Source organism: Cetorhinus maximus, chromosome 15, assembly GCF_964194155.1.
Source record: "Cetorhinus maximus chromosome 15, sCetMax3.hap1.1, whole genome shotgun sequence".
NCBI classification, from domain to species: Eukaryota; Metazoa; Chordata; class Chondrichthyes; order Lamniformes; family Cetorhinidae; genus Cetorhinus; species Cetorhinus maximus.
In genome coordinates this window covers 91,214,898-91,241,154 of record NC_135893.1, presented here as the reverse complement: position 1 = coordinate 91,241,154, position 26,257 = coordinate 91,214,898, and the positions used below count along the sequence as shown (strand labels likewise).

Here is a 26,257-nt window from a genome sequence, read left to right as displayed (position 1 = left end):
TGCAGGCAAACAAGGACACTCGCCTATAACCAATGGGATCCTTCTTTAAATATGTAAACGGATTCCAATAACATCTTCAGGACCTGACTGGAAGTTTAACAGAGCAGGAAAGTGTCTTTGGTTTTCTGACAGACTGAAACTGGAGGGAGGATGATCAGTGAGAGAAAGGCTCCCTCCAAAAAAGAAAATATGTTATTTCAAGCTGCATCAGGGAAGTGTATGCCTGCTCTCCCCACTCACTTCCCCATTCCCAAGCTGCTGACTGTGTTGGTATTCCCATCTCCCCATCCCCTTGGAGTCTATCCAGCGATCTCTAAGACACTCACCAGTGGGGAGGCAGTGGCATATGGTATTGTCACTGGACTAATAATCCAGAGACCCAGGGTAATGCTATGAATTCTACCATGGAAGATGGTGGAATTTTAATTCAATAAAAATCTGGGGGAGAATTCTCCCCCCGTTGTGGGGGTTGTGTGCGCGGCTGGCCGGGAGCGGGCGCAAACCCGATCGGGTCCGCGCTGCCATTTTACGTGGTCGGGCCAATTAAGGCCCGTCCCGCGTGACGCGCAACCTGGAAGTGCTGATCGCTCCCTGTGCAGGCAAGGGGAGATTCCCTAAGTCAGGGCCTGTGCTCTTTCGCGCATACGCGCAAAAGAGCGCAGAATTCTGCCTGAGGCACAGAGCTGCCTCAGGGAGATTTGTTTAAGTTTTAAACGTCTAAATAAAGAAATTAAAAACTTTTAAAACATGTCCCCTCATGTGGCAGTGTCACATGAGCTGAGACATGTCAATGAATTTTTTAAAAAAATTTTATTGAATTTTTAAACACTTAATGAAACCTCATCCCGCCTGTGGATGAGGTTCCATGAAAAATGCAAAGGCCGCCTGGGCCCTTCACCTGCCCACCAAACTTAAGCTTGGACGGGCAGCTCATTTTATTAGTTCAATTAGTTTTTAACAGGCCTTCATTGGCCTTTGACAGTTCGGCGGGCGCGTAGCCAATTTGAAAATCTAAATGACGCACGGCGACGTCAGGACACCCGCCCGACGTCACCGCGCGTCATTTTATGTGTCAGCGAGTGGGCCCCACCCCTGTTCACCGGCCTGAAAACTCTTCCCCTGGAATTAAAAGTCTGATGATGACCATGAAACCATTGTCGATTGTTGTGAAAACCCATCTGGTCCTTTAGGGAAGGAAATCTGCCATCTGTACCTGGTCTGGCCTACATGTGACTCCAGATCCACAGCAATGTGGTTGACTCTTAAATGTCCTCTAAACAGGGGCAATTAGGGATGGCCAATAAATGCTGGCCTAGCCAGCGATGTCCACATCCCATGAATGAATAAAAAAAAAAGTCCAAATGGGCTTCCTGGCTGTTTTGGTCAGGAAATCAGTCAGCAGCATGTTATGTGGCTTGACCATTAAAATGTATCCCACATTCACCCCTTAAACTGACTCAGGCCTAAGTTAGGCTGCCTAACAACTGCCTGCTTCTGTCTTAAAACTCACTGACCAACCAATGACAGCTTTCAATTGCAGGCAAACAAGGAGACAACTTGTCTCCCTGCGAATAGGCTGTCAAGAACTATATTACTATCCATAGCCTAGGGTTATAAATTTGTGACAGCATATCTTATTCAGTGCATTACAATATTGAGTGCTTAATTTATAATGCCAAAGCTACAGTCCTCAGCCAAGTGGCATTTAGATGGGAAGCAATAGTGCATTGTGGGGAATGGTGTGGGGATGGTGGGATAAGATCTGGGGAAGAATTACCTACAGAAACTGCACAGACTCATGGGAACTTGAGTTGTCTGTCTGCAAACTTATTGCTGCGATTTTTCTCTGATTGCCCCCGTGATTGAATTTTTCAGGACTTTTTGGGGGCTTTTTTGAACACTGAACCAAGTTGCTTGTAGGAAATATTAGAAACATGGAACATGTACTTGTGAATTAACTCCCAAGTGTATAACTATTTTATTTCCAGTGCATTTTTCTCTGTGTGGAATGGAATGAGGCATTATAAGCTACATGTATCATGTATGGTCACTCATATACAGTAATGCAAAAAAATGACTTTACAAAACTTACCATACTTTTACTTCTTAACTGTGGAGGTATTAACTGGCCTGATATCACCCAAACCTGACAATTTTGAAAAGGAAATGCCAATGTCGAATATGTGTCCCCTCCATTCACATTAATTATGCTGATAAAGCTTATGCTTACATGTATGTTAGACTCATTGGAACCAGTAGGATTCTGAAAAGGAAGGATGTGAAATGGCTTTGTCATGAGTCCAGTGGGCTACTCCCTTGGAGTCACGATTGGTCAAGAAAATTTGGTGGGTGTGGAGGGGTATGATTGGCATAGACAAGATGAGACAAAACTTTCTAAATGAGAAAGAAAGAAGTTTCTTAAAATCACAGGTGCAGGGGGAAGGGAGGAGTGTTTGCACCCCCATTAGGTGCATAACATACAGCTGGGACTTAGAAAAATCCATGGTAGGATATTTTGATGTCAGCTGATGTCTGAAACTTAGGGCAGAATTTTCACCTTGGCAGGCGGGTGGGCGCGCACTCGACCCGCTCGAGCGTGAAATGACGCTCGATGACGTCAGGCAAGCATCCCGACGACGTCAATGTGCAGTCGCGTGATAGTTTGCTCAGCGGGCACGCGTGGGAATATCGGCAGCATGCCCGCCGACAATTAAAAGGCCTATTAAGGCCATTAAAGTATCAATTAACTTAAATTTTTCGCTGCCCACCCAATCTTATGGTTGGCGGGCAGGCAAAAAGGCCAAGTGGCTTTTGTATTTTTGCACGGGTGGGATGAGGTTTCCAACATCAAATAAAAATAAAATAAGATTTTTAAAATTTCATTTATATCGTGTGCCTACTCATGTGACAGGGCCACGTGATGGGACATGTTTTATAACATTTTTAAAAATCTTTATTTATAATTTTTAAAACTCTTCATCTCTCTGAGGTCACTCTGTGCCTCAGGGAGATTTTCAAGTGCTCACTTGTGCGCATGCGCTAAGTTTCCCGCTTTTTTTCTCACAAACAAGCTCTGATCACTTTGATGTCAGTTGAATGCTTCTGAGCATTTGGAAGTAATTAACTGATGTTAAATGATCTCAGATTTTGTTGCTTGAGTGCTGTTGATGTCAGTTGATGACTAATGATGTCAGCTGATCAATACTTGAGATGTCGAATGATTTTTTTTCTTCATTCATGGGACATGGGCTTCGCTGGCTGGGGCAGCACTTATTGCCCATCCCTAGTTGCCCTTGAGAAGGTGGTGGTGAGCTGCCTTCATGAACAGCTGCAGTCCAGCCATAGGTACACCCACAGTGCTGTTCGGAAGAGAGTTCCAGGATTTTGACCCAGTGACAGTGAAGGTACGGCGATGTATTTCCAAGTCAGGATGGTAAGTGACTTGGAGGGGAACTTCCAGGTGGTGGCGTTCCCATCCATCTGCTGCCCTTGTCCTTTTGGATGGTAGTGGTTGTGGGTTTGGAAGGTGCTGTCTAAGGAGCCATGTTGAACTCCTGCAGTGCATCTTGTAGATGGTACACACTGTGCATCGGTGGTGGAGGGAGTGAATGTTTGTGGTGTCAATCAAGCAGGCTGCTTTGTCCTGGATAGTGTCAAGCTTCATGAGTATTGTGGGAGCTGCACTCACCCAGGTAAGTGGGGAGTATTCCGTCACATTTCTGAGTGGTACCTTGTAGATGGAGGACAGGCTTTGGGGAGTCAGGAGGTGAGTTACTTGTCACAGGATTCCTAGCCTCTGACTTGTTCTTGTAGCCACTGTATTTATATCGCTAGTCCAGTTCAATTTCTGGTCAATGGTAACCCCCAGGGTGTTGATAATGGGGGATTCAGTGATGGTAATGCCATTGAATGTCAAGGGTCGATGGCTAAATAATCACTTTTGAGCACATGTGATGTCAAATGATGGCTAAATGATCACTTTTGAGCACATATGATCACAAATGAGCACAAATGATATCTATTGAATAGTGTTGAATGCAGATTTGCACTGCAAACCTTAAAGTTGAAAGTTGTTGAAAATATACATCAGCCAATAGATTAATTACACATTTTTCTGAGTCACTTAATACTATTAACATTTAGTGTTTAGAAGACCCCTGAGTGTTGAAGACTTCAAAATCTAAAATTTTCATGTAAACCATACAAAATATTTACCTCTGATAAACTGATAAACGTGGGTTTCGTAAGGAGCATTTTTTTTTAAGTGTTAACACATTACAACAATATGATCCTAGTCTGATTCTATGTGACGGATTTATACTTAAAATGTAAATTGTTCCTTTATTTGATGTCCAATACGGTACACAATTACCTCTTATATTTGTTGTTTGTCATATAGTGAATTTTCAATCTCTTTTGGTTATGGAGATTTTGGTATCTTTTCCCAGAGAAAGATTTCTTTAACCTTGTGCTGTCTGACTGATGTTGAGTTCTGTTAACATGAAGCCAATTTAACTGCAGCCCAAATGATATGGGGAAAGAGCAGGGAAATTGAATTAATGTATATAGTGTTACCATCCCCATTGGTGAAAAAGGGAGCAAAGCAAAATAACCAAATTTACTGAATGATCCTGAACTGAAGAAATTACTAACAAGATTCCACTACTTGTAGCTTTTACTTTAACCTGAATCAGTATCCACATAAATTAAACACAAATTAACAGGCAAGCTATGATCAGTATGAACTGTAACTCATACAAAGACTATCTCTCAAGATTACAAGCATTCACATTGCACCCCACACAAATGTGGCACCACATGCAATCTGACAGTCTTTCAAACTCAGCCTCTGGAACATAGGATCTCTCTCTTTTCTCACTCAATGGATTTTGTCCTTGAGTCATCTGCAAAGGTAGCTTCACTCCATCCAAATCCCCTGGAGACAGTTGTCATCAAACAGCACACTCCTGCAGAGCTTCCTTAGGTATGTTCATGACAGTCTTGATGATACAGATTCACTAGAAACTCCTTTGGTTGATTCCTTTATTAAACCTCCTTAAATGGTCTGTCAGTTCTGACAATACTGAAGCATAGCCATAGAATTGCCCAGTATATGATCTCTGTTCTAACCTTGTCTACAGCTTTCTGTCTTTTTAACTTTATTACACTCATGGCTCCTCGTAAATGTGCCTTCTCTGTTCTTTCCCTGCTGCAGCTCTCCTTCTGTAGCTCTCCTTTGTGTCTGCCAGCCACATGGCTTTTGCATATCAAATTCCTTCCTGTTGGTACTACTTCCAGGTGAAGCATCGCCAGGCCACAAGGACCAGTATTTCTTATTATTTAGGAAAATTACAATTGATCCCTTTAGAATTGATGCAAACTCTTAAGAGTTCTTTTCAACCATTGTTAAAAACAATTATAGATTCCACAGATGTTTTCAAGAAATTACAAATTTTCCTTACTGTAATGCTCCTGAGTCTGAGTTGTCGCAATGGGTCTATTTGAAGTGTCAGACTGGTACAGACCAGAGGGGCCAAATGGCCTTCCGCTTTGATTTCATTCCTTTGATTCTCAGATTTTGCTTCATATGTCAAGCAGTTAAAATTTGTCTTTAAATGATTCTGTGATCTTTTAAACTTATGGTACAGATAGAGGTTATTCAGCCCATTTGTGTTTGTACTATCTCCTTGAAAGAGATATCCAATTATACCCAAAGCTCCACCCTTTTCCTATAGCCCTGCGAAGTTGGAATGATGCTATAAGTCTCAGTGCATTATTGCTATGACCACTCTGCACTCTATAAAAGATTCTTTGTTTATCTTTCAGGTGGGAAACCTTGGTTTATTGTTCATGCTTTTGTTTTTTATCTACGCGGCTCTTGGAGTTGAGCTCTTTGGAAAGCTGGGTGAGAATTTAATTAATTAATATCCCTGTTATAGCCATCAAGAACAATAAGTAGTGTTTGCAATTTATGTCGTTTATTTCAAGGCTTAAATACAAAAATATATAGTCATTTATTTTAGTTAAACTGCTCAATGGATACTGTTTAAAAATAAAGTATTTCAAACATTAAATGTGAAAATTCATCACATTTATTTTATTTCTTTTAAAATATGCCCAGGCTAAAGGTTGGCACAAAACAATGGGAATTCAAATATCAGAGAATGATCAGTAATATAACGCCCTTTGTGTAGTCTTCAATAATGGTATTGGATTATTTTGCTTTTCAGTGTGTAATGATGAAAATCCTTGTGAAGGCTTGAGCCGACATGCAACATTTGAAAATTTTGGAATGGCATTTCTTACTTTATTCAGAGTTTCTACTGGTGATAACTGGAATGGAATAATGAAGGTAGTAATTACTTCCACTGAACTGTTAAGTTCAAGCATTAGTAATGCACCAGGAACCTATTAATTAGCATGTCCCAATGAAATTAAATAATCTATTTTATCAGTATTTATATTCAACTCACTTTACACTGTTCCCCTGTAATGATCAATATCTACCCACAGTCTTTAAAAATACATAAGATATAATATTCTGAGATAATGTTTTTGAATGTTAATGCTCTGGGTAGGATATATGGCTCGTTGTTGATGATTCCATTTATTTCTGTTTGAGTAGCTATATTTCAGATGCTTGTACTATTGTAGCTTATTGGTGCTACACAATGGTGGGATTTGATCCAGATTTCCTTTTCAGTGATTACCTGATCTCAGCTGAGCTGTCTAGGAGAGGCATGGAATAGGGTTGGCATGCATCCCCACAGAAAGGAGGAAAGGGAAACTGAAGGGCAAGGCAACTGAGACAGTTGTCAGGGACAATCCCTGCATTTGGATACAAAACAGCATTGACAAAAATATAGATAGGAATAGCTCGCTAGGTCTCCAGTCTTGGAGTAACATACAAACTTAAAAGGAGATCATTTTTTTTTACAAAGAACTCACTTTGCCTTTTCACCTTTAGTTAGGAATTCTCAGCACTCTCTTTGGGAAGTGGTATAATGCTTACAACACCTCCACCAAATATGAACAAGCATGTTTGATCTGAGTAACAAATTCAAGTAATATTTTAAAGATGCATTAACCTTCTTCACCGAATCTTCTTGTCAACTGCAGCACATTCTGATGGAGTAATCATTGATTTTTCTGACATGCCTGCTTTTAGTTCTAACTGCAGGCTGGTTAAGCTTGTATTTGTGAAATTGACAGGGATGATAGTTCAAAAGGAGATTCACACAATAGTGGGAATCCTACCTAAATTCAAAGAAACTAATCATATCCCAGAGGTTGATTGCGATCTTTGCCAGGTGTTTAATCTACAAACTATAACCACTGCAGGGAGTAAGAGGCGATAATTTACTCTCATGCTGCATAAATAATGCTAATTCTAGTTTTTCTATTTCTCATCTTGTTTTTCAGTTCACCATTCTGCTAAAATTCATGCAGTATGCTGTCCCTGCCTTGAAAAATTAGAAGATTTAATCATGTCCTTCTCAATATCATCACAGTTATTTCAAGCTACAGGTTTTAGCTGAACTCTGAATTGGTGGGGCTTGAACTGCACTACCGTAACTTATGGTCATTTAACTACTAATCTTCTTTCAAAATAATGACCCCTGCATGTGCAGTGTGGGCACAGGTTGCGATCTGACCTTCACATGAGATGAGGCTTTTCTTTTTTGAAATGCCAAAGATCTCAGTAAAATTACAATAATTATGATTGAACTGGACACATGAGCCACAGGAAGAGGCGTTTTATAAACGCTCAGTTCAGTGCCCTAGGAAGATAAAAAAAACAGAAATTGGCATGCTGAATCAAGTCACCTAGCCAAAGTAAATGCCTAGTAGGTATTAAAGAGTGATCCAATGTAGAACAATACTGAATAAATGTAGAATGGTATAATTGAGTACCAATAGATATCAAATTTATTAACTGGGTTCTGGTGGGGTCATCGGTTGCATTAATTAAATGCGGTTGGTTTATGGGTGTAACCTTAAAACCAAGATTACTTTCAAGTCTTATATTGTCCACAGTCTAATTTCAAGGTAGAATTGCAACAAAACTTGAACCTTGTTGGAGACAGTAAAATAATTACATTCACTGAACAGGTTATCTTGATGTCATCAATGTAGAATAATATGGCCTTTTGATTCACAGGTGAGTGTAAAAAGAAATGTAGCATTTCTAAAGCACAAGTGTGAGGGAATTAAGAGCCTTACACATTTTATATATTCCTAGTCTAATCTTATCATTCATCCTACATACACTGGAACTCATTCAAAATGGTGCATGTGCATCCTATCCCACACTAATACTTGCTGTTCATTACTTCTATCCTCCCTGTCCCTCAGTACACTGAATTAAAAATCTTTATACTCATTACAAACACCCCAAGACCTTACTTCTAAAACCTCCTCCAGTCCAATGTGTTAATATGTACCCTCTGCTCTTCGAACTTTGCTTCTCTCTGCCTTCAGTGGCAAAGTCTTCAGTTATCCTAGCCCAAACTTCTTGCTAAATCCCTCACCTTGGTATCTCTGTCCCTACTTCAAAATCCTAATTAAAGCCAACCTTTTTCACCATTTCTTCACTCACCTTTCTGAGCTCTACCTCCACTGCTCGCCATCCATTTTCACCACTGTGAATACTTTGGGAAGTCTTGCTATGTTGAAGGTGGTGCCTAAATGCAAGTTGTTACTAAAAGGTGATTCTTTGCTCTTCTGTATTTTCACAGGATACATTGCGAGAATGTGGCAGTGAGGATAAACACTGCCTCACCTACCTCCCCTTCTTCTCTCCTGTGTACTTTGTCACTTTTGTTCTAATCACTCAGTTTGTGTTGGTCAATGTTGTGGTTGCTGTTCTAATGAAACACTTGGAGGAGAGCAACAAGGAAGCCAAAGAAGATGCAGAGCTTGATGCAGAAATAGAGTTGGAAATGTCGCGAGCCCAGGGAACATTGACCAGCAACATCGGGCAAGCCCCTATCCTTGACAGCAGAGCTGCAGGAGCTGGCCAGGAGTCAATAAGACTTGAATCACCAGTACATGCGAAACAATTGACAGTGAGTGTGATTTAGACTAAATATTTTATTCAGAGAAAAAGATCACTAGCAAGCTTCTCCATCAAATTCTTGGGATATCATTGAAACGCATTCAAGAGTACCACTGCAAAAGAGGTGCTGTTTTCATATTAATCACATTTTCCCACGCATGTCACAATCCCGATGTTGGCTCAATTCCATGGCGGGGTGTCGGACACAATCTTTCTGGTGGCCACCAATTAGAAAGCTGCCCCCAGGAGCCCCATAATTAAGGACGGCAGCTGGGTTTCAACATCAGGAGGGCTGTTCTGCGCAGTCTGTGGGTAGGCTGCTGGGCTCCTTCATTGTGTGGGTGGTAGTGGCACCTTCATCAGGGGGCAGTGGGTGCCATTGCTGCAAGAGCCACTTTTGCAGAGACATCAGCCTCAATGAATTGGCTGCAGTGGCCTGCCTTCTGCTTGGGGAGACCCAAGCACTGCAATTTAATGCCAGCACTTAATATAAGGCCTCCATGGTTCATAGCTCAGACCCGCCACTGCAAAATTGCCTCTGCTCCATTTCCGGGCTATCGTTCGCCATCAAAAAAGTTTCTATCCGTTTCGATAATCTGGATTAATTGTCCTGTTAAGTGACCTAATTAGCTACCCGCTGCTGCAGGGCAGGTTGCTGTTGTTGCTGGATGTCTGCCTCTGGGAAAAGCACAGGGAGATGGAATATGTTGCGGAGCAGGCCCGATGCGAGTTGATATAATTTTTCTTGCCCCCCACCCCAACTCCAAACCACCTCCACAGGACTGGGAAAATTCAGTCCATAATGTGTAACTACTTCTGTTGTGTCAAGAAAGAAAGATTTCCATTTATAGTAGAACCTTTCACAATCTTGGGAAGTTCCAAAGCACTTTACAGCTAACAAAGTACTCCTTGAAACTTAGTCCCTGTTATAATGTAGGAAATGAGGCAGCGTTTTTGCACAAAGAAATGTGATTGTTTTTGTGACCAGATAACCTGTTTTAGTGAACCAAAGCACGGCTCCTCTGACACTGCGGCACTCCTTTGGTACTGCACTGGATTGTCAGCCTAGATTTTGTGCTTTCTGGCGTAAGATTTGAACCCACAATCTTCTGACTTACAGATGCGGGTACTACCACTGAGCCATGGCTAACAACTGTAAAATATAATATAAATGTAGATTAAGACAAAATAATGAGCCTGAAACTCATTGGAGTGGCAATCAGAGTCGGATTGCCACTCCGTTCTTATTTATTTCATCTGAATTTTTTTTCCTTCCTGTCTCGCCCGACCTTCCAAATCAGGCCGGGCGAAATCCGGGCAGTGTAACGCGTCCTCGGGGCCTAGTGTCGAGTGCAGCTCTGTCGGATGCAAAGAGACCACTCTCCCTTTTTTACGACACTAGTAAACCAGGTAAGTTAAAGATCCAGTGAAGTTTAAAGATCCTTAAAAGGCCAGGGAGAGGGGTAAGTGTCTAAGGTAAGTGGGGTAGGATTTGGCGGGGAGGGGGATTTTGAGGGAGGGGGTCAGGTTATGCTGCAGCAGGGGTGGGGGATGGTGTTGGTTTGGGGGCCTGGGGAAGGAGAGGGAGAGGTCGGGCCTCAGTGGGAGGGTGGTGGGGTCAGGATTCGGGGATGCTGGCATCGGGCCTCGGGGGGAAGGTGGTCGGATTGGGCCTTGGGGGAGAAGGGTTGGCTAGGGCCTCGTAAGGAGTGGGGGCGAGATTCAGGCCTGTCGGGGCTGAGGGGGTGGGTAAAGAATCCCCGTGGAGGTGGGGGTAATTCCGTGGGTTGGAGAGTTCCTGTCGGGGTTTTTAATTCTTCTAACTGTTTGTGGGTACTTATTGATGTAACCCAGTCGGAACCATCCGAAATTTGCGATTTAAATCGCATTTACGGCTGGTTCCCAGTGCAGGGCAATTGCCCAGGGGCCATTTGCACTTCCGGGCAATTGCTATGCAAACCCTACCTGTGAACTTCTGAGAGGGGTTCCCCAGTGCATCTTTGGGGTAACCCCCAATGTGGCGCCCAGGAGCTCGGAAATTACGGCCGAATGGAATAAGTGTGAAATATGCTCATTTGTCATTGTAAAACTTACCTATAGTGTTGTAAATACAGCTACACAGTTCCTAAGTATCGTAACTTAAAATAGAAATGCAAAATAAATTCATAACTTATGACTGTCAGCTTTCAATATCAGATTTCTTCTGATTCATGTCTGATGCTTTATGCCAGCAGTTTTGTATTAGTATGATCTGAGCCAATCAAAATACAGATGGATATGCCACCTAATGTTTCTGGCATAACATTTTGCCGTCAGCCACTCTGGAGGGATTGTATTTCTTGAGTATGTGATGTTGTGACATCATTAATAGCAGCGACATCATTCATCATAAATGTAAACTTTCATTGCCCTCTCAAATAACACCAGAGAATAAGCACTCCAAAATAAAACAATAACATTTTTCAAGTACTATTTTATATCTTTTTTGGAATGCTCCAGCCTCGCTGAAAAAGATCATTCCACTTCTTTGTTGATGCATATGAACCTGAACCAGAAATTCAAAATAGGAACCAGGTCAAACCTGAGCTTAACTTTTTTTGCCAATAAACTCCAGACTGTATTAAAACAGTGGAATTACCTCTCTTGCATTGGAACATTGGAGCTCATCCAAGTTTCCAATCTAAGCGTTGCTTTCGTCAAGGAAATACTGATTTTCAAAGTACACCTGCCTGTCAGTTGAATAAGCCTGGACCATTTCAGATTATATTGGATCAGTTCGCAGATTGGAAATTTGATTTCATATATGTCTGATGCTTTATGGCACTGGTTTTGTATCAGTGTGATCTTAGCCAATCAAAATATAGATGGATATGCCATCTAGTGTTTCTGGCATAACATTTTGCTATTAGCCACTCTCAGTGGAAAGATTGTATTTCTTGAGGATGTGACATTGTGACATCATTAATAGCAGTGGACATCATTCATCATTATTGTGAACTTTCATTGCTCCCTTAAATAACGCCAGAGAATAAGCACTCCAAAATAAAACAAAACATTTTTCAAATACCATTTTTAGTTTAAGCTGGAAGATGCTGTAACATAAATTTTATTTCCCAAAAAATAAAATTGAATTACAATAATAGCTTTTCAGTGATTCATTGCATGAGTCATTTCGTCAATCTGGTGATGGGATTATTTTTTACTTCCATGCCACAGTTTTCTCCCTGCCCACTTCATTTCACCCTCCCTCCTTTCCTTCAGGCACTGAGATAAAGTAAAGGGACATCAGACATGTAAAGTAAATCACCCAGTGGCAGGACAACCAAGTCCCCCATGGCAAAGTGATAAAGGCAAACATTCCCGGGTACCTGCTGGTTTGAGTGCATCACTCTGATGCTGACAAACTTCCCAGACATTTGTTTACTGGTTTGTAGAAACCTTCCTCTCTATATCTGGGAAGGTCCCAACCAGTTTTACAAAGTCACAGATGTAGCTTTGAATAATTGCACCTGGGCAACTCTTATTCCTGTAAACACGTTGCTGAATTCATCCGACATTGTAAGTGGCGTATATTCGGCACCAAAGAAAGTGGCTGGATTAGCGGGCTATTTCCAGTTCCATAAATGGACCGTTAGATATTTTGAAAGCTGACAGTCATAAGTTATGAATTTATTTTGCATTTCTATTTTAAGTTTCAACACTTAGGAATTGTGTAGTTGTATTTATAATACTATAGGTAATTTTTACAATGAAATATGAGCATATTTGACATGATAACTCCCACTTTTTTTCTATTTTTGGGGATGAAATGCTTTGTCATCAATGTGGCATTTAATCTAGCATACCAGTTGAGGATTGACAAAGCTACGTCTAATTAAAATTAAGCCTTAATGCAAAAAAGAACGAGACCAAGCTTGAAATATTTCATTCTAGTGTTCATGAAATATGTTATTTCTGACTGAACTAATTCACATTACAGCATAGATAGATGACATTTTCCACTTTCTGCAGCCTGTAGCCCTGAGCTTAAGTCTTATACGATAAAAAATGCCTGTGTCGGCACCAGACCATGCCCCATTGCTTTGCTTAAATACTTAAATAGGCTTCTAAATCTGTTTAACATTACTGCCATGCTGTTTCTTGTTTCAATAGGCGTTTTTACCTACAAGTGGTTTGGTAATTTGCAATAGTCTGTAATGTAATGTATGCAGTTCACTTCCAATAAGGCCCTTTGAAAAAACAATTTTGATTTACAGATTTCACATTATGAAGTGCTAAATGGTTCAGTGAACAAAGGATTGATCATTGCCTCTTGCAGACTTTGATGTTGTCACGTATGCCCATTATAAAGTCACAAATGCTGATGTTTGACCCTAAATAAACACAGCGGGGTAGGTACTGTGATTGGCCACATGCCTTCAGGCTACAGCGAAGTAAAATCAGTTAGAGTTCTGCAAACTGATTACTGTGTAGTGACCCCTGCTTAATCGTGAGTGAGTGAACATCTGTCTCGATAGCATTGGGCTAGGATGAGGTGCTTTCCTCTGGCTGAATATCTCGACAGGACTCACTACTTTTGGCTCATTTATCATCAAGTTATCACTGATCAGAACATAAAACATCATCAACACACTGTCACATCTCACTTTGAAGAGAGCATCACGTTTTAGATAACCTGTGCATTTAGTTTCAGTTGAAGGTCTTTCTGTTAAACAAATCCTCAAATAGATCAAAGATTTAAAAATCAGCTTTTTTTATTTGCAAGTTACAGAGATCCTGATACAAGTATAGAATTTTGTGCCTATCAAGGTTAAATTATACTAATAACTCTAAAGATATTTAACTGTAAGTCTAAATATTCAATGTTGTAAAAGACTAACATTTAAATATCATACAAATTTAAATATAATATATTTATAGTATAATATTTTTTCACTTTTGCACCAGGTATCCTGATAATATTTTGCTTGTGCCTCTGCACAAGCCAAAACATCTAATCTTTAAGGAAAAATCCTTCAGAAAGGGTCAACTTAGGCACTTGAGTCATGCAGTAACCATGAAAAAGGTTAATATATATATATTATGGATGCATTCAAGTCTATGAAATATCCCAAGTAAATATTGCATTTTGTTATACATTTGAGCAGAAGGTTTATGTTCTCTTTACACATTTTTCAAAGTAATTTTATTAAAATGTAGATCAGAAACAACAAATACCATTATGTAATTTCTGTTGATAAAGAAAAAATTGACTTTTGACAATGGGTGAAATTGTCCCAGATTTGCACTAAGTGTGGTAGCGGCTGTGAAAAAAGACGTTTTACCCGCCGGCCGCAATGGCGGATTTTCGCACTGTATCATCCCCTTTCTGGCACATCGCGCTTCATGATTAATGCATTCACGGGAAACACGCCAGATCTCTGACAGGGAAGCTTGGGTTTGCCCGCCACGCCATGACCTCGGTGCTTCCTCGCTACACGTGCCATATTTAAAGTGCACCAGAGCGCAGCCTAATTCATTTCTACAGACCAGGACTGCTCCAGGCAACAGATGGCTCTGAAAGCAAAAGTGACGGCAGCCCCCAAGTTTTGTGATACCTCTCTGGGGCGCCTGCTGGATGCAGTTGAAGGCCGCCGCGATGTCCTCTACCATTGCTATGGCTGCAGGAGGTCCACCAGAGTCACCAATCCAGCCTGGGAGGCAGTGGCAGTTGCGGTCAGTGCCAATGGAACAGAGAGGTTGTCAGCCATCCAGTGCAGGAAGAGGATGAATGATCTCATCCGTTCTGCCAGGGTAAGTTAACCATCTCACCACTCTCAATACACACACTCCCAAATCTATCATACATCCACAGGGACCTCACATCTCAAGGGCCAAGACCCCTAACTCTCACATCTCCATCAAGCTCCTCTGGAGCTCACGTCCTCATCCTGTCTATGGCTCCACTCACCACACAAGCATTCCATGCAGCGCCATGCATCCTGCTCACACTCTCTCCATCTGTTTTCATGCAGGAGAAGCTGGCTCACAGCAGGAGGGAGAGGTCCCCAGACTGGGGGTGGAGTGGCCCACATTAGGCCCCTCACTCACTTTGAGGAGTGTGCCATCGTGCTGACTGGTGAGGACATGGACTGTGCCTGCGGCGACAGTGAAGTCAGTGGCGAACTCCCATGTGAGAATCCTGCACCAGATCATCTCTCTCTCTCTCTCAACGCAACTGAGAGTGCTCTCTCTCATGTTATCGACTCTGCAGCCATGCACTAATTATCTCTACTTTGGTTCTCAGGTAGCTCTGCTAAGTGGCCGAATGCCCTTAGTCACGAGTCCCTCAGCTCCAACCAGGTCCTCACCTCCAGCCAAGAGGCCACCTCCTCCACTGAAGAGTTAAACAGCCTCCTTCATAAGCGCAGAGCCACACACCTCGGTGGGACCTAGATCAAGAGCAGGCTCTGGTTTACAATCTTGTGATCACTGCACGAACACGTGCCCACAGCAGGAGGAGGCAGTTTCAGCCGAGCTCCCCGGCACTCGGAGGACTGCTGGGGAAGAGGCATCTGTAAGATGACGAGCCTCTGGATTCGGCCTTCCAATTCATCGTGGAGAGTCAGCAGAAGGCGGGGGAACATCACGCAGAGCGTTGGAAGCCCTCAACAGACTGGCACACTAGTCAGCGGAGTGTGCCTGCCTGCTCTCTGATGAAGTGGTGCCCACATGTATGCTATATGGAGGTCTCCATGGGAAGTATGGTGGATGCCATGGAGATCCTAGTCCAGCAGAACATGGAGATGCACGTAGACCTGCACTCTATTGCAGTAGTTGTGGATGAGTTCCTGCAGTGGCAATGCAAGGGGGAAATGGGGCACCTTGATGTCCCTCCAGATGCTCCTTCTCCTCAAGGAGTCAGGTCGGGGCTCTTAGGCACCCAAAGGGAGGAAGAGCAGCAGCTGGACACCCCGGGTCATTAACTCATGGATTCCAGAGGCTGACCGCTCCATCCAAGCCCCCTTTGCCTCTACCCCCCCAACCTCATCCTCTGTCACCACAGAGGAAGCAGCTGGCCCACAGGAGGACAGCCAAAGCAAGCCGGGGCTCTCAAGGCCTCTGTTCTCCAGAGGACGCATGCCAAAGTCATCACAGGCAACAGGGCCAACCATTGAACAGGCTGTTACCACCCCTGCTGCTGAGGTCAGGGCAGCACCTAGAAGAAGTGGTAGGCCTGGAAAAGTTAAGTAATTCTGATCACAAGTGGTTGCACAGGCGAACACATTTTGTCATTTTATAATCTGAAAATATATTCACTTTCACTGAATATTGTGTAATTTTGTCTTTCATCTTCATTTACAGGTCCGCAGGTCCTCCCCCTGCATCCCCCGCTTCCCCGCCACAACCCCCGTCCGCACCACCCCACCACCACTAGCAGTTCAGCTGCATGCAGCCAGACCCTGAGTGATTCTGGAAGAAGTGTGTGTGTGGCAGGGCCTTTCAGAGCATCATGCAAGCACTCTCCCACACACACGGAGTCTTCATCCATCACACTCATCTCAATGTCCGAAGCCTTTTCAATGCTGCCTGTTGGGGTTCTCTTTCAGTTGTCCATCTGAGCTGACCTGCATCTCCACCCACCCACTGACTGCACTCCCATGCAGCACCTGTGCCCATCCAACACGAGGCTCCGCTCACTTTCTATTTGAGAAACTTGGTAGTCGTTAAGTTTTTGATCAGCTCCCCTCCCCCCTGTCCTTTCCCCTCCCCAAGTCACCCATGTCCTTTCCCTCATCACAGTCCACCTCCTGGCATCACCTTCCACCTCCCCACCATTACCCTACAGCCCAAACCCTTGTCATTCCAGGATATCCAGGTGAACATGCACGTTCCCAACCTTCCTGAGAATCCCGCCCTCATTCACATTCACCTTCCCGGCCTCCTCCTTCCCACTCCCAGGGTCTGTGTTTGCCACCGAGTGCCCACCAGCCACCCTCGCAGTCCCTTCTACCAGTACCAACTCACCCTCGCACCCTACTGGCTCCCTCTGCCACCTCTCGTACTCATCCTCCTACCACACCCACCCTGCATTTGCTCCCAGGAAATATTCATTGACACCACAGACCCCTCCTTTGCACATTCATCTGGACATTCCAACCTGCCCCCCACTTACTCCTTCCTCCATCCTTCCTCCTCCCTCCATCCTTACTCCCTCCTCCCCTCAAACACCATCGCCTGCCCCCCACTCCGAACTTCCTCCTTCCCCTGGACACCGTTCCCCTCTGAAATCCCTCCCTTACAACTTCCTAACCCCTTACATCTACCTCCCCACTTTTAGAATTCTCTACTGTTGCAACGTCCTCCCCCCCTCCCCACTCTCTCCTCTCCTGGACATTCTCCTTCCCCCTCCCAACTTCATCCCCCCCAACAACACCTTCAACGCTCCTTCCAATCTCTCCCCCGCCCCAACACCTTCATCCATTCCCCCCCCCACCTTACCAACCTCACCCATGCCCCAACCTCTTCATTCCCCCACTTCCAACCCTCACCCCTGCACCCCTGGTACACCTTCCTCTCTCACTCACCTAGGCCTTCTTCTCCCCCCGCTCCCCACCCACCCCTTCGCCAATCATCCCTATCAGCTCATGGCAAAGTCCATGAAGTTTCAAAGCATTAACGGAGACCTTGGAAGATGGTGGGAACCCATGGCAAAATCCGTGAAGGTCAGAAGCCTCAGGGAAGTCCAAGCTGCTGCGTGGTGACCTCCCAGCTTCTGAGAGCTGCTTTGTGGCGGAGCCATGTGCACAAGGATCCGCCCAGCATGCGATGCACCTGTTCCTCCAGGGTCCAGTAACTGTAGAGCTCCAGCATCTTCTCTTCAGATGTCCGTGATCTGAGCATGGCCCTAAAGACAAGTCCCGACTTCTGCTTGTTCAGATATGTTCTGGATCGGCGTGTTTTCCCACTGGCATAACGGAAAATTGGACATGGGGGGGCAATTACGGTCGAGGCTTACTTTGCATCCCATTAACAGGATGCAAATCGGGTTCACACTGGCATCCATTGAGATTTGCAATACGCCATTTCAGACACCATAGGCAGAATTAGCCCTCGATGGGCGAGCGGGCCCCACCGGCTCGGCGGCGGGCGGGCAGCTGACCTCTGCCGCCATTTTAAGTGGGCAGGCCAATTAAGGCCCGCCCAGTGGCATTGCGCTTCCTGTGCAGGGGGGGGGAGGGAATCCCCAACTGTCAAAGTGCGCTCTTTTGCGCATGCGCGAGAAAGAGTGCACTGCTCCCTGAGGCTAAGTGCTGTCTCAGGGAGTTTACTGACAGGTAAAAAAAGTCAAAAAATAGAGAAATATTAAAATTATTAACATGTCCCCCTCATGTGACAATGTCACACAAGATGGGACATGTTAATAAGAAATACATAAAGTTTATTAACTTTAAAAAAAACAGACATGAAACTTCATCCCGCCGCTGGATGAAGTTTCATGAATAACCTGGAGCCCTCTGGGGCTCCTGGCCTGCCCGCCAGCCTTAAGCTTGGACGGGCAGGGTCTTTAACAAAGTTAATTAGCCTGTCAATGGCCTTAATCGGCCATTGACAGGTCGGCTGGCGGACAGCTGATTTCGCTATCCGCCCACCTTCCTGAAGATTTAAACGGACCGGGATGACATCGGGGGTTCCTCCCGACGTCAACCCGCGTCATTTTCCCCTCAGCGAGTGGGCCCCCCCCCCACGCCCCCCAAATTGCCAAGGGGAAAAGCCTTCAGCATCTGATGATCCCACTCTGATTTTACACTAGTGTGAAACCGATTTTTGGCTTTCTTGCCATGTTGTCAGCTCATTCCTGCCACGACGCCCGCCACCAACAGGCGCGGACAATTCCGCCCAGTGTCTCTTTAATCATTCAAAACTCGTTAGAAGGTGAGCTCCTCACAGCAGGTAACATTTCAGGTTATCTAGTCATCAATGTTAATTGTATAAATTAAGGTTAAATGTCTTTAGGTGAGTTTGGGGGGTGGTGGAGGTGGGTGTTGGTGGGGACCACTTATTGGATAATAAAGAGACACTAGCCAAGGTAGCTCAACTGGTATATAATGGAGTCTAAATACCAGGATCATAGTTTCAAGTCCCACATTAAGTAATGAATATTTGGTTACATATGCACCCAGGTGTCCTTGGAGAGGGAGCACACGATGTCTGCCGGTATGCTTGAGGCCCTCCGCGACTAATGACTGCCGCAGTTTCTTTTAAAGATTTGGTTAATGTTACAGTGCCCTTTTAAGGGACTGTCAAATAGCTAATTATTTTATTTGATAAAACAGTATAAAAAAACACTTATTGTCACTGGTAGTGGGTTGTAGAGCTCGAAGCTATACATTTGTAATGCCTCACCTTTTGAATAAATCTAAAACTAAGTAAGGATTGACTTCTGGTCTCCTCCTTCAGCAACTGGCTTTCAGATATATAACATGGTAGCAGAGGATGGTTGCCTAAAGGTGAAGATTGGATTACAATCTGAGTAGCTTTTGTGAAGAATGGCTGAAAATAAGTGTAAATTGTCAGGGTATGATTACTTGCTGATGTTCTTTGAACATTATGACTAGTGGAAGAATGAAGTGGATATGTAGACATGGGCTATGTCCCCAACAAAGACAAAACCAAGTATGGCCTTGGCATTGTCGCTTCCTAATAAAAGTAAAGTCAGAAACAAAGCGTTTTGTGAACTGGAAGCCTGTCAGTTGGATACTGAAGAAGATATAATCCTTCTGTTAGGTTTCATGGATGAAATTTACCAGAAAGATTTATTAGATATCTACAAAGTCAGATTTTGATAGACTTCAAAAGATGGACAATCATGGAGGAATATATCATGGACTTTAACAGGCTGTATAAGTGATTGCAGAAATTCGATTTGGAGATTCCTTGTTCAGTGTTCACATTTAATTTACTGGATTATGCTAAGGGGTCACACATGGATATGCTCCTGGCCTTAACTGAGGGTCAGCTCTTGGAAAGAGACTCCCTTTTGGAGAAGATATCTACTGCCTTGAAAATAAGTCTTGGGGGAGTAGTCGTTCCTAGCAGCCTTAATGGCCCAAATGGGACATTCCATGGTGTCACCAAGGGTGGAGAACTTGATGATTGTGGCATTTCAAGATGGCCCAGATACTGGATGCAACACCAGTATAAAGGGAAAGTTATAGACAGAAGGAATGAGGACGAAAGTATTTTTAGCAGATCTGGATACCACAGCAGATGGCAGGATTGGAACAGCAATAGTAGGAATGCCTGGAAAACAATTGAAAGGTGCTTCAAGTGTGATTCAAAATATCATTATGTGATGAACTATCCAAAACGGAACTGCAGGGTCTTGAAGTGACGCATAACAGAGGATTCTGAGGCTGAAGATTATGATAATGATCAGTACAAAGCAAGTATTCTTGTCAGAAGAAGATTTAGTCTGGTGATGAGTGTAGTAGTTGGGGATTCATTTAACTGTGGTGTTAGATAGTCATTGCGCCTCAGCAGTGCGTGGAAAAAATTGGCACAAATGTTATCTAGGTTCACTTAGCAGTGAGGATCAACATATGGTCAGGGAGTATGAAAGTTGGACTTGTTTTAGGTTTGGGGATGACAACACACTGAGGTCACAAAAAAGTGATGACTCCATGCCAAATAGCTGGAGTCAGCCACTTCACTAGTACTGATATATTCTCTAGTGAGATACCTTTGCTGTTAAGTAAGCCCACCATGAAAAAGGCATAAATGAAACTGGAATGGAGCATAATAAAGCACTTGTTTTTGGAAAGTCAGTGGATCTGTAGTCTACCCAATGAGGGCATTATTGTATCCCTTTAATGAAACCTGATGTTTCTAATCAGAATGTTAGAGAAGTATTAATGGCAACAGGTGATGAAAATCAGAGAGAAAAAAGCAAATTGTTTTAAAGCTGCGCAGATAATTTGCTCACTCTTCTTGTCAAAGGTTAAAAATCCTGCAAAAGAATGCACGTGTGATTGATGAGGAGTATGCAGGCTCATCAAAGAGATTAGAGCAAAATGTGAACTATGTAAAAGGTATTGGAGGATGCCACCATGTCCTATTATAAGCCTTCCATTGGCACAAGCTAGGTGCCATGGATCTAAGGGTGTGGGACGAAGACCCATGTTTTCATTTTACACTTTATTTACAGATTTAACCTTTCTGCAGTAATACACGGAAAGCACAAAATTGTAGATAAAGTCAAGGAGAAATGGATAGGGAACGGACTTTGGGCACTGGCTAGGTTTCTGGTTGATAATGGAGGGGAATTTGCTAATCATGAGTTTAGAGATATGCGTGAAAACATGAACATTGTGGCGGTGAATACCGCAGCTGAAAATCCTTTCAGCAATTTTTTCTTCATTAATTCTTTCTTGTCCTTGAGTGGCTTGTTAAGCAATTTCAAAGGGCAGTTAAGAGTAAAAATACATTATTGTGGATTTTGAGAGGAAGAGCTGGCTAATGAGGTAGTAGATGCATTGCTGTTAATTTTCCAAAATTCCCTATATTCATCTAGGAAGGTTCCATCAGACTGGAAAGTATCAAATATAACCCCACCATTCAAGAAGGGAGGGAGGCAGAAAACAGGAAACTATAGGCCCATTAGCTTGACGTCTGACATGGGGAAGGTGTTACAGTCGGTCAATAAAGAGGTTATTGCTGGGCATTTAGGAAAGCACAGGGAAATCATGTTCAACCAATTTATTAGAGTTCTTTGAATGAGTAACATGGGCTGTGGATAAAGGGGAGCCTGTAGATGTACTGTACTTGGGTTTCCAGAAGGCATTTAATAAGGTGCCACATTGCAGAAAATAAAAGCTCATGATGTAGGGGGTAACATATTAGCCTAGGTAGAGGATTTGCTGGCTGGCAGAAAACAGAGTATGCATAAATGGGTTTTTGTCTGGTTGGCAGGATGTGACTAGCGGAGTCCTGCAGGGGTCTGTGCTGGGCTTCAACTTTTTACAATTTATATCAATGACTTAGGTGAGGGGAGTGAAGGCATGGTAGCTAAATTTGCAGATGACACAAAGGTAGGTAGGGAAGTATTTGTGAAAAGGACATGAGGAGTTTGCAGACAGATATAGATTAAGTTGAATAAGTAGGCAAAAATCTTGCAGATTCACTTTGGCAGGAAGAATAAAAAAGCACAGTATTACTTAAACAGAGAACGAGTGCAGAATTCCGTGGTGCAGGCGGATCTAGGTGTTCTTGTGCATGAGTCACAAATTAGTATGCAGGTGCAGCATGTAATCAAGAAGGCTAATGGAATGCTATCCTTTATTATGAGAGGAATTGAACATAAAAGTAGGGATGTTATGCTTCAATTATGCAGGGCACTGGTGAGACCGCATCTCGAATACTGTGTGCGGTTTTGGTCTCCTTATTCAAGGAAGGATGTAAATGCATTAGAGGCGGTTCAGAGGAGGTTTACTAGATTGATACCTGGAATGAGCGGGTTGTCTTATGAGGAAAGATTGTGCAGGCTAGGCTTGTTTCCACTGGAGTTTAGAAGAGCGAGGGGTGACTTGATGGAAGTATATGATTCTGAATGGTATTGACAAGGGGGTCCTGTTTTAAATTTAAATTAAAACAGAGGTGAGGAGAAATCTTTTCTCTCAGAGTGTTTGTAGAACATGAAACACAAACATATTGAATGGCAGAGCATGCCCAAGGGGCCAAATGGCCCACTTCTGTTCCTATTTCATATGGAGTCACATGTAGGCCAGATCAAGTAAGGATGGCAGATTTCCTTCCCTAAGGTGCATTAGTGAACCGGATGATAGTTTCATGGTCACAATTACTGAGACTAGCTTTCAATTCCAGATTTTATTGATTGAATTTAAATCCCACTAGTTGCCATGGTGGGATTTGAACCCATGCCCCCAGAGAATTAGCCTGGATCTCTGGTCCAATGGCATTGTCACTACACCACCAACTCGATGTAGGTAACCTGTGAAGGGAATCATGTGGCGATAAATGAAATGCTGCATAAAATCTTAGTAGTTCAACGAAACTGCAAGTTGACACCTGCATTGACATGGGTGGGTCATGCAAAGAATTTGCTTCAGATGGTTGGAGGGAATAGTCCTTATCAATTGGTCTTTGGGAAGAATCCAAAATCACCTTCTGTGCTGGGTAATTGTGTCACTGCCATAGAGGGGACTATGATTATTTTCCATGTTTTCTGCACATTTGAATGCTTTATGTGCAGGGAGAAAGGCTTTCATCAAAGCTGAGGTCTCGGAGAAAATATGGAGAATTCTGAGGCATTGTATAAAACCTAGATAGACTTTAATTTTGGGGATATGGTGCGTTATAAAAGAGAGGGCAATAAGGAATGATGGTCCTGGTAAGGTAATAGGGCATGATGTTAAGACTGTAGTTATCCCACATGGTATTCAGCCTATTATGGGTCATTCCTCACCATTAATCAGGATGGATTACAGACTCTCAGACTCTGAGCAGCCGATAGAAGGCAATGAGGCACCCTGTGCCTCACATACTTAGTGTTTTGTGATGACAGTCCTAAGAAACAGACTTAAATAGATCAGGGGATGAAGGGCAGTCAGCTGAGTGATCATGACGCACAGGCCAGAGCTATCACATCCAAAGGCCAATTGCCTAAAGTGGGTACTCGGGTGACATGTTCCAGAAGGATACATGCATTAAAAGCAGTTCAGAGAAGGTTCACTTGACTGATTTCTGGGATGAAGGGGCTATCTTATGAGGAAAGGTTAAGCAGGTTAGGCCTATACCATTGGAATTTAGAAGAATGAGAGGTGATCTTATTGAAACATGATGAGATTCTGAGGAGACATGACAGGGCAGTTGCTGAGAGGGTGCTTGCCCTTGTGTGGGAGTGTAGAGCTACAGGACACAGTTTAAAAATTGGGGTTCTCCCATTTAAGACTGAGATGAGGAGAATTTATTTCTCTGAGGGTCATTAGTCTGTGGAATTCTCTTCCACAGTGAGCAGTGCAGGCTGTTTCATTGAACGCTGTGATAGAATTTTGATCTACAAACCAATTGAGGGTTATGGGAGAAGGACAGGAAAGTGGAGTTGAGGCCACAATCAGATTAGCTATGATTTTATTGAACAGTGGAACATGCTGGAGCGGTCGAATGACCTACTCCTGCTCCTAATTATTGTGTTGAGCGAACGAAGGGATGCGATATTGTGGGACATACAAGAAAAACTACTGGGAAGTTTAAATGTTGGTTAACTGTTCAAGATGATGGCCAAGAAATAAGGTCCATGAACTGGTAGATTGGGGTAAAAGAATGGAAAGTTAAGAAAGTACAGGGTGAGTTCTAATAGTGGGTCTGAGAGTGACTTCTGCATTAGAAAACAATCACCTACAAGAGAAAGGAATCTTGGAACACGCAAGAGAGATCTTACAGTAGTGTCCCGAAAGACATTGAAGTGCATGTAAAGGCTGCAGCTTGAATAGATTACACAATGAAAGGAGGATGGCAAAACAGTCTCAGGATAGGACTGGAAGCAGAAATCCTCAACTAATAAGAGAAGCAAAAGAAAAGGAATTCAATAGTTGGAAGGAATTTGGAGTTTATTCTAAAGTACAGCTGGCCTTGTCGCATAGATGGATTTGTACAGAAAAGGTTCTTGCAGATGGGACTTATAAGGCTAAAGTGAAGCTAGTTCCTTCGGGTTTTGGAGAGTGACTGGTGATACAGATATTAAAGCAAACCCTCCCATAACAGCAAAAGCAATCCTGAAAATCTTACGAATTGGCTTGGCAGTCCACTCAGCATATATGTCATCAATCTCAGTCAGAAAGTCCTTCAAAACTCTGTCTTCCTCACAAAGGATTTCAGCTCCCCTTCTTCTAGATTTAATTTGATGCTCAGCCGACAGCACGCACAACCAACCTGATTTCCATGGGCATGGTCTTCACCAAAAGTGGCACACATCTGCAGAACCTCCTCAACTAGGCTGATGACAGTCCAATGGCATAGATCCACTAATGTTATCTTCAAGGAGCAGAAACAGCTGCAGCAACTATAGCTGGAATTTTCTACCCCCCGTTGGCAGCAGGCTGGGTGTGGGGGGAAACCTTATGGTGGGAAAGCCAAAAATCTGTTTTATGCCATTGTGAAACCAGTTTGCGATCATCCGCTCCACCCATTAATGGCAGGCCACTTTCCCTGCTATCAAACGTTGGGAATCTAATTTCAATACTTTAGCATCTCCTTATAAGCCCTGTTCGCCGGAATCATCCCCCCACGTTGGATCATCCAGCACGTCGGCGTGGTTGCACGCCGACATGTTTCACAGCAGCATTTAAAAGGCGTGCACGTGGCGAGCTGAACTTCAAGGGAAACTTAGAGGTGAGTGCACACTAACGTTGCGCAGCGCTCACAAGGGTCGCCCATTCAACTTTAAGAAAGAGGCGCTGCGCATTCAGGTGAGGGCACAGGCAAGTCGCTTTTCCTAGCTGGCTGATAGTGTGGTGCCGGGCAAGGGTTGCACTGCGGTTAGAGCAAGTTGGCGGGGCAAGGCAGCACAGTCTAATGGTAGTGCACAAGCACATGCGGGGGGGCGGTGGGAGGGAAGGGGCCACGCATTAGGGAAACCTTGTATAAAGTGAGCACTGTTCTGCAGCTGAGGCAGTTTAGATACAGCCACATTGACATGCTTGGAGTCGGGCCTCTAGCTTATCTGCCCACTCAAGCAATGCAGAGGCATGAAAGTGCCACCACTTGTTCCAGAACATTGCAATCCTCGGGCACAGACTGCAAATTAGTGAGAGTTTTAGGATACTACAGAACAAATTGATGACTGGACAAGTGTACAATCTCCTTGCGAAAGCTGGCCATGGAGCAGTCACAGATGCTGGCACTCACAGCCCCTTGCAATGTCTTCATTAAGTTTTGGATCACTCTCCCCCATGGTCCAAGTTAACAGTGCAGCTTTGTAGTGGGAGTTAGCAGAATGCCTGCTCCTGAGCAGAGAGCGCAGCATGCAGTCCAGTGGGGGAAGTTGCTGTCAATTGGTCAGGTGGAGTGAGGCAGAGATAGGTGGGGTTTCAGGCAGCCATGCAGTGCACTAAACTTTGGGGTCCAAGTGGTGGCCAGCAGTCTCCAGCATGGCCTTGAAGGGCCTTGAGACAGAGCCGGAGTTGCACAAGTAACTATGAG

At 43.6% G+C, this 26,257-nt stretch overlaps 1 protein-coding gene across 1 annotated transcript in view; it reads left to right on the top strand.

Annotated features, from left to right (window-relative positions):
- cacna1ha (calcium channel, voltage-dependent, T type, alpha 1H subunit a) overlaps positions 1-26,257 on the top strand; it is a 610,320-nt gene that overhangs the window by 571,356 nt on the left and 12,707 nt on the right. The window contains exons 31-33 of the mRNA XM_078558934.1: positions 5,827-5,905; positions 6,231-6,352; positions 8,739-9,068. Coding sequence (XP_078415060.1) covers positions 5,827-5,905; positions 6,231-6,352; positions 8,739-9,068 — 531 coding nt within the window. The remainder of the gene's footprint in view (positions 1-5,826; positions 5,906-6,230; positions 6,353-8,738; positions 9,069-26,257) is intronic.